This window comes from Ochotona princeps, chromosome 11, assembly GCF_030435755.1.
Source record: "Ochotona princeps isolate mOchPri1 chromosome 11, mOchPri1.hap1, whole genome shotgun sequence".
Classification (NCBI taxonomy): Eukaryota; Metazoa; Chordata; class Mammalia; order Lagomorpha; family Ochotonidae; genus Ochotona; species Ochotona princeps.
Window position 1 is genome coordinate 73,854,555 of NC_080842.1, and position 7,811 is coordinate 73,862,365.

Below are 7,811 nucleotides of genomic sequence, written 5' to 3' on the forward strand. Positions count from 1 at the left end.
GCCCAGAGAGGCCAACCCCACCTAGGCCAGGCCCCTAGGCAGCCTATGCTGTCTCTTCCTGGTGACGTGGGAGCCACAGGAGCCTGTGGTGCAGGTGTGAGCACTGGGCAGGAAGTCGGGAAGTTGGGGGTTGGCCTCCAAGTGCTGGGAACTCCTGGAGAGCCCAGACCCTGGTGTGAGAAGTGATTTGAACATGCCATCTTGGACCGTGAGCCACTTCCTGCTTTCCCCTTCCCCACAGCTCTTGAAATTCCTGCCATTCCAGTTATCCAGTAATCAGAGGTAACCTGGCACTTTACCTGAGAATCCCACTCTCCAATCTCTCCAGCCCCTCCTCCTAGTCTCCACCCACCTACGTGTGGCTCAGATCATCTCAGTCACCAGTCCCTGGGGAACACACAGCCCCTCCCTGCTTACCTGGGTCTACCTGGTTCTCTCCATCCTGCCACCATGGCAGATGTGTCCCTTTCTATATCCCCCTCCACCCCAACTCCCTTTCCTACCCTTTGGAATAAAGGACCTCCTAATATCTCACTGCATCTGGTGTTTTCGGCTTAAGGTAAAAGAGGACTTGGCTGCGGGAATTACCTGCGTGTAACAACGTAACAGCGTTAAGAACTGTAACAGCTTTAAGTGCATTTTAAAACAGCTGCACAGGGGCTCCTATTGAGCCCTCAACAAGGCCCTAGGATGATTCACCCCATGTGGTGCCAGGGGTGGCCCGGACTGGGAGCACTGGGCACTGGAGCTTCCGGGAATCCAAACTACCTCTCGCCCAGGAGAGGAGGGGGTGGACCCCAAGGCAGCTCCAGTCCTAGTGCAGCTTGTACTGACCACATCCCTGTCTGGCGCCCCAGTCTCTGCACCCAGAAGGAGGGGAGAGTGGCATCTGGGCTGACACCACTCCCCCCTCCCGCCAGGCCAGTTCCTCCCTACAAGCACAACCTTGGGACTCCCAGGGCCAGCAAGGCTGGTTCCTTCGCACCTTCCTTCCACCTTCCTTCCAGGCTGGTTCCTTCGCACCTTCCCAGCCCCACACAGACATTAGCGTCATCTGCCTGCTTTGCCCGCGGCAGAAACAAAGGGCTGGACTGACCGGCCTGGAAGCTTCCTGGGGACTCTGGCTGCTGCCGCCGCCTCCTCCAGGCTGGTCCCCAGCAACTAGTTGGACCTCAAGACCCGGAGGCGGGCACTTTGGCCCCTCCCTGCATCTGCGGTGCGTGGGCCGGGCTTGGGCTAGGACCGCGCCAGCCCGACGAGTGTTCGCGTCCTCCGGAGGGCCCAGCCCAAGCGTCCCGCAGGCTGGCGTCGGGCCCAGAGATGTCGGAGCCGGCGGAGGCCCGGGACTCGCCGCGGGATGCCCGCGCGCCCACCCCGCGCCGCTGGCTCTGCTTGGGCACGCTCAGCCTGCTCAGCTGCTCTAACGCCACGGTAGGGCGCACGCGCGGCCAACGGCGGCTCTTCCGGGTCGAGCTCGTGGACCCCTGAGTTGCAGCCCTGCTCACGGGGGGCGCGACCCTGGGCGATGCCTCTCTGCGCAGCTGCGTGCCAAGGTGGAGCTAGGAACCACCGTCCCGCCTGCTGCGGTGACAGCGCGGGGTTGGAGCTCGGGGGGATGCGTGGGGGCTGGTAGGGAGCTCAGCTCCGTGAGCACGCGTGGGCTGGGCTGCGGGGCCGGCGTGGATTCTTTCTGGATTGGGGAGTGTGTCCTGAGATGAGAGGCGGCCAGGGCAGCTGCTGCCCATGCCTAGTGTCCTGGCCGGGCCTCTGTTCCCATGGGAAGCCCCACCGCCTCAGAGATGGACTTGCCTGGGGGTGCCCTTCTACCCTGACCACCCTCTGCGGGCCACGACTCTACCTTCAGGAAGGCTTCCCCAGAGCCCCGGGCCGGGGACTTGATTAGCCTATGACTGGGTAAGCGGCATGGGTTACTGCCTGTCACCCCCTTCATGCCCTCTGTCTGCTCAGAGGGCACTCTTGACCACAGTGGTCATGCGGGCCCCCTGACCCCTTCCCAGAGGTCCCCTCAGGGATGACAGGTGCAGGGCAGCCTCCAGCAGGAAGACCACTCAGGCGCGGCGGTGCGCCCACAGTCCCACAGGCCTGCACACTCAGGTTCTCTGGGACTGGCTAGGACAGAGAAGCCGGGCGGTCCTGGACTGCTCTGGATAGCCGGGGTCTGGATAGAGCTTGGGGGTGGGGCCCGTGGGCTGAATCCTGGGAGATCTAGAAGTTTCATGGGAAAGAACTGGTAGGGGACCTGGGACTCCATGATGATCACCCCAAGCCCCACTCCAACAGCTGTGGCTCAGTTTTGCGCCTGTGGCAGACACAGTGGCCCAGTACTTCCTGCTGACCATGGAGCAGGTCAACTGGCTCTCCATGGTTTTCCTCGTGGTGTCCATACCGTGTAGCCTAGCAGGCATCTGGGTTCTGGACTTCATCGGGCTCCGTGAGGCGGTGAGGGAGGCCAACCATGGTGGGTGGTGGGGGGCTGTGGAGCAGTCAGAGGTGCCCTGGTGGGCCGTAGAAGAGATGTGGGCCAGTGGCAGCCTCCTACTGTTCCGCAGATGCTCCTGGGAGCGTGGCTCAACTTTACTGGGAGTGGGTTCCGGGCCCTGCCTAGCGTGGCCGCCGGGATCCACAGCCCATTCGCCTTCCTCATGGCTGGACAGAGCCTATGTGCCCTGGCCCAGACTCTGATCATCTTCTCCCCAGCCAAGCTGGCTGCCCTGTGGTTTCCGGAGCAGCAGCGTGCTACGGCCAACATGGTTGCCACCATGGGTGAGTGCCTGGGAGCCCCAGCCTGCCTGTGGCATCCTCTGCTCTGAGCTCTTCCCGTTGTATGAGACCTGACCATTGACCAAAGCCTGCTCTGCCCTATGCCCTTAGCAAATCCCCTAGGCATCCTCGTGGCCAATGTGCTGTCCCCAGCTCTGGTCAAGAAGGGGGAGGACATCCCTATAATGGTGAGGCTACCCATGAGGTACCACGTGGGAAGTGCACACGTCTCTGTGTGTATTCAGGGCAGGGAGGACTGGGTGCTAGGCCTGGCTGCGTCTTGCAGGCCCCTGCTGACCCCTAGCCTGTTCCCAGCTTGGTATGTACGTGATCCCTGCTGGCCTTGCCTGCCTGTTGGCGTCCACCTGCCTCTGGGGGCAGCCCTCTGCCTTGTCCTGGACCATGGCTCCTGGCTCCCCCTCAGGGTCCTTCCTGCAGGGACTGAAGCAGGTGAGTGCCAAAGGACTGGGGGCTGGGGCAGGGCAGGTTCAGGTGGCCTGGCCTTCACTGAAGCCTGTGCCCTGCAGCTGCTCCAGAATAGAGCCTACCTGATCCTAGCTGTAAGCTTTGGGGGTGGCGTGGGCATCTTCTCCAGCTTCCTGGCGCTCCTGGAGCAGATCCTATGTGCCAGCGGCTACTCCAATGTGAGTCAGGGTAGCCTGGTCCTTTGGGGAATTGGGGGTCCCCAGCAGGAGCATCCTCCCCACCAGCACCACCCCTCACCAGGAGTTCTCGGGCCTTTGTGGGGCCCTGTTCATCGCATCTGGGATCCTGGGGGCACTAGGTCTGAGCCTGTATGTGGACCGGACCCGGCACTTCACTGAGGCTGTCAAGGTGGGCTTCTGCTTGACCTCCATGGCCTGCGTGGCCATTGCGCTGGTAAGAGCCCCTGGACAAGGCCTCTGCATGGCAGCAAGTCTGGGTGTTGGAGTGATCAGCATGTCTCATGCTGCCCCCTCCTTCTCCCCAGGTGTGTCGACTGCCTGGGCAGCGCCTGGCACTGGCCGCTGCCTGTTCTCTCTTCGGGTTCTTTGGCTTTGCAGTGGCACCAGTGGCCACAGAGTTGGCAGTTGAGTGTTCCTTTCCAGTGGGTGAGGGGGCAGCCGCCGGCCTGGCCTTCATGCTGGGGTGAGTACCCCAGACCCCTCCCCTGGGGCTAACCGTGATGGTTGGACTGAGAGCCCCCTGTGTGTCTAGGCAGGTGGAGGGAGCGCTGATCACAGTGCTGATGTCCAACCTAGCTGTGCAGCGTCCATGGCCCTCAGTGTCCACCTGCCGGCCTGGTGAGGACCTGCTTGACTGGACAGGTATGTGCCAAGGCCCTGGCGCTCAGGACGGGGAGGCCTTGAGGCCAGGCCCAGCTGGGGGAAGTGCACCCTGAATCTCTTCCTGAGGGGTGGGGGGGTCAGGCTCCTTGGGGTAAACTGGGGGATTACAGCCAGAGACCCCAACCCAAACCATTCTCAGCTTCCCTGTGAGAGGGCTCAGAGCAAAGCAGACCAGAGACAGAAAGGCAGAAAGAAAGGGGAACAGAGGGAGAGACAGATATGGAGTGGGAGGGCTGTGCTGGGAACCTGCTTCCTCTTCGCAACCCCCCTGGACTGTCCTAGGGGCTCTTTGGAGTCATGGTCAGGGTCTCCCTGGGGACATGGTCTGGATCTCTCTGGGGTCACAGCCTCTGCTGGGGTGAATGTGGGGACAGCCACGCTTTGTCCCCAGCATCCCTGCTACTGATGGCCGGTGTGTGCACCCTGTTCACTTGTGTGCTGGTGCTCTTCTTCCGCTCCCCGTACCGACGCCTGCAGGCCACGTCTGGCGAGTCCTCCTGCAGCCAGGACATGTCAGCAGCCCCAGCTGCGGTGCCGTGGGGGGCTCCAAGTGGCCTCTGAAGGCGTGAAGCTGCAGGGAGGGGGCGACAGCTCTGGCTTGGGGGGAGGTGGGACCCGCAGCCCTCATGGGGCCCAGTGGGCCATTGGGGTTAGAATGTGTCAGTGCCTGCGTAGTAGGGCTCCCGAGGTGTAGACCCCTGACCCTGGGGGCTCAGCAGGGGCATTCACAGTGCTGCCTGAGGCCTCCTTTGGAGCCCCCAGTGAGCAAGAATGAGTTCCAAATAAATAGTAAACTTTAAAAACAAAACAAAGACCATGCCCACGACCCTGGTGACCTCAACTGCCAGCTCCACCCAGGGTCTGGGGATAGGCTCTGTGGCCAGGGATGTAGCTGCTCAACCACAGCTTTTTTGGGGGGCATCCCAGCAGTCTGGGGATATTCTGGAGGGAGATCCCCTCCTTCAACTCCTGGACCTGGGGGCAATGCTGGAGCATCCCCTCTGGTCTGGGACGTGAGGGTTGGGGTAATGGGGGGTATGGGACATTGGGGAGTGTGCTGGTCCATCCCCTACACATCCACTGGTCTGGGACATGTGGGGTACTAAACTATCCTCAGCAAGTCCTTTGGTCTGGGACATGGTGAGGGGTCGGGGGACGAGCACCTGGCCCTGGGGCCTCTCTGCTTCCCTCAGCACTCAGTGCTAATACTGGGTAGTGGGGACCTGCACATGACCCTGCTCTCTGCAAGGCAGCGCCTCCATGTCTTCTGTGGCTCCTGGGCTGGTGGTCCTATTGGTCCCAACATGAGATATCCAGGCCCAGGGAACAGCTACAGTGGACAGGGTGTGGCCCCGGGGAAGAATGACAGATGCTGCCCCACACCATGGCGGGTCTTCCAGCAGGATCCTTAGGGAGTTCCAAGGGAGGGATCCAGGAATGGTGCAGGAGCCCAAGCTCCAGCTGTAGTCAGGGGGCGCCTGAGGCCGACAGGAGGCAGCAGCCCATAGGAGGGGTCCTCAGTGTCCTTTCCAGTGTTGTATACCCCACTACACCCAGGTAGGAGCCTGCCGGCTGGTGGGGTCTGGGCAGCAGCAGCTGGGCAGTGCAGCCCGGGTGCCGGCCCCTCCCCGCGCTGTGCGCTCTCCCGGAGGTGGGCGGGGCCATGGGGAGTCCTGGCCGCTCTTGGCCCCGACCCCGACCCCGGCCACACACACCCGCCCTTGCCCCGACCCCAGCCACGCACACCCCACTCGCGGCCCCGACCCCGGACACGCACACCACACACACGACCCTGGCCACGCACACCCTACTCGCGGCCCCGACTCCGGACACGCGCACCCGCCCCGGCACGCTCCAGCCGAGCCCAGGTCAGCGCCGCGGAGGACCAGCGCTAGCGTAACCGGAGCCACCCTCCCACTCTCTGCGCGTGCGCACCCAGTCGGCGCCCACGTCCTTCGGGCTGCGCATGCGCTCGCCCCGCCCACACCAGTGCTAGCGCAGCCTCCCTTGAGGCCACCTCGCTCTGCGGATTGTGCTTCCGGTGCGAAGGTCACAGACAAGATGGTGCCGCCTGTGCAGGTGTCTCCGCTCATCAAGGTGAACTCAGCCCTGCGGGCGCTCGGGGCCCCCCGTCCGACCCCGTGGGCTGCGGCCAGTTCCCCCGCGGACCCCGGGATCCGTGACCCGCCCGTCACGTGCCCTCCATGCCCCGCTCTCGCTGCGCCCGGAACGCGCTGCCCCCCGCGTCTCCGCTCACCCAGTCCCTGCACCCGGCATCCCTGCACCCCGAGGTCTTCCCGCGTCCCCGCATCCCTGCACCCCGAGGTCTTCCCGCGTCCCCGCACCCTGCGTCCCTGCACCCGGAGGTCCTCCCGCGTCCCTGCACCCCGGGGTCCTCCGACTCGGCGTCCCTGCACCCCGGGGTCCCCCCACGTCCCCGCACCCCGGGGACCCCTGCACCCCATGCCCGCGGTGCGAGCCCCTTCCCGCGCCTCCTCCCCTAGCTCGGCCGCTACTCGGCGCTGTTCCTCGGTGTGGCCTATGGAGCCAAGCGACACAGTGAGTGACCGCGGCCGGCGGGCTCGGGTCGGGGTGCAGATGGGACCCTGCAGTCGCCCCCGTGTTCGCCCCGCGCCCCTCAGCGCACCCACGCCCCGCAGGTTACCTGAAGCCACGCGCGGAGGAGGAGAGGAGGGTGGCCGCGGAGGAGAAGAAGAAGCAGGACGAGCTGAAGCGCATCGCGAGGGAGCTGGCTGAAGGTGTGGGCAGGTGGCCACCCCGCGCTGGCCGGGAGCCCTAGGGAGACGGGGTAGGGGGCGTGGGGACAGAATGCCCCCTGACCGCAAGTGTCTTTCTCCCACCCCAGCCCAAGATGAAAGCATCCTGAAGTGAGGAAGGGTCACCTGGAACCTCAGGAACCAATTAAAGCTCGGACACCGGAACCTGCTCGTGTCATTCATTCGCTGTGGGGAGGCGGGGCAGGGAGAGTGAGGGCCATCTTTACATCTGGGGGGATGCCCTCCCATCTGGGGTGCCTGGGGGGCAGGAGTGTCCTCCTGTTAGGGGTGACTGGGGGTGGGGCTGCCCTCCCATCTGGAGTGATTGGGGGGCTGGGGTGTCCTCCTGTCAGGGGTGAATGGAGGGTGTGAGTGGCCTCCCATCTGGTGTGATTGGGGGGTGGGTATGTGCTCCCTACTGGGGTGCAGGAGCATCTTCCTGTCAGTGCTGATTGGGGGGCAGGGGCATCCTGTTTGAAGTGATGGGGGGGGAGCAGCATCCTCCTGTAGTACAGGACTGGGGTGTTAGTATGTACTCCCATCTGGGGTGACTGGGAGCAGGAGTGTCCTGTCAGGGGTGACTTGGGAGCAGGGGTGCCCTGTCAGAGGTGAATGTGGGGGCGTGAACATCCTTTCATCTGGGATGACCAGGTGGCAGGTGACTGGGGCTAGGGGTGTCCTCACTTCTGGAGTGATTGGGGGTGGAGCGTCCTGTCAGGGATGACTGGAAGGTATCCCCCCGACTGCTGGACAGTGATGTTGAGGGGCAGGACCGTCCTCAGGGGCAGCTCTGCTGGTGGGCAGTGCCCCCACACTGTCCTGTCCGTGATCTGTCCATGGTCTCCGCCTTCTTCCACCTTCTGTCACCAGTGGCAGCATCAGTAGAAGGCCCTTCTTAGGGTATGTCCTCGCTTGTTTGTCAGTT

At 63.7% G+C, this 7,811-nt stretch overlaps 2 protein-coding genes across 6 annotated transcripts; both read left to right on the forward strand.

The window, feature by feature from the left end:
• The first annotated feature begins 1,104 nt into the window (after positions 1-1,104).
• SLC49A3 (solute carrier family 49 member 3) lies at positions 1,105-5,104 on the forward strand. Of its 5 annotated transcripts, none has more exons than XM_058670381.1 (10): positions 1,105-1,431; positions 2,302-2,460; positions 2,571-2,784; positions 2,893-2,969; positions 3,097-3,231; positions 3,309-3,425; positions 3,508-3,660; positions 3,752-3,909; positions 3,979-4,088; positions 4,587-5,104. In XM_058670381.1, the coding sequence occupies exons 1-10, from the start codon at positions 1,321-1,323 to the stop codon at positions 4,676-4,678; spliced, it is 1,326 nt and encodes a 441-aa protein (XP_058526364.1). In that variant the 5' UTR covers positions 1,105-1,320; the 3' UTR covers positions 4,679-5,104. The 5 variants fall into 5 exon arrangements, with proteins under 5 accessions (XP_058526364.1, XP_058526367.1, XP_004579464.2 ...); XM_004579407.2 differs by having other exon boundaries at positions 1,106-1,431; positions 4,501-5,104; XM_058670382.1 differs by lacking the exon at positions 3,309-3,425 and having other exon boundaries at positions 1,107-1,431; positions 4,501-5,104.
• A 984-nt stretch (positions 5,105-6,088) lies between these two features.
• On the forward strand, positions 6,089-7,061 carry ATP5ME (ATP synthase membrane subunit e). Its single transcript, XM_036498021.2, has 4 exons — positions 6,089-6,206; positions 6,614-6,668; positions 6,770-6,868; positions 6,976-7,061. The coding sequence occupies exons 1-4, from the start codon at positions 6,171-6,173 to the stop codon at positions 6,999-7,001; spliced, it is 216 nt and encodes a 71-aa protein (XP_036353914.1). The 5' UTR covers positions 6,089-6,170; the 3' UTR covers positions 7,002-7,061.
• The last annotated feature ends 750 nt before the right edge of the window (positions 7,062-7,811 follow it).

Excerpts from the sequence above, each read along its gene's own strand:
- SLC49A3 (XM_004579407.2), top strand. The coding sequence starts at position 1,321 with ATGTCGGAGCCGGCGGAGGCCCGGGACTCGCCGCGGGATGCCCGCGCG. Across the intron at positions 2,970-3,096 it reads GGGAGGACATCCCTATAATG|CTTGGTATGTACGTGATCCC; the intron begins GTGAGGCTACCC and ends GCCTGTTCCCAG. Across the intron at positions 3,661-3,751 it reads CCTGCGTGGCCATTGCGCTG|GTGTGTCGACTGCCTGGGCA; the intron begins GTAAGAGCCCCT and ends CCTTCTCCCCAG.
- ATP5ME (XM_036498021.2), top strand. The coding sequence starts at position 6,171 with ATGGTGCCGCCTGTGCAGGTGTCTCCGCTCATCAAG. Across the intron at positions 6,669-6,769 it reads CTATGGAGCCAAGCGACACA|GTTACCTGAAGCCACGCGCG; the intron begins GTGAGTGACCGC and ends CACGCCCCGCAG. Across the intron at positions 6,869-6,975 it reads CGCGAGGGAGCTGGCTGAAG|CCCAAGATGAAAGCATCCTG; the intron begins GTGTGGGCAGGT and ends CTCCCACCCCAG.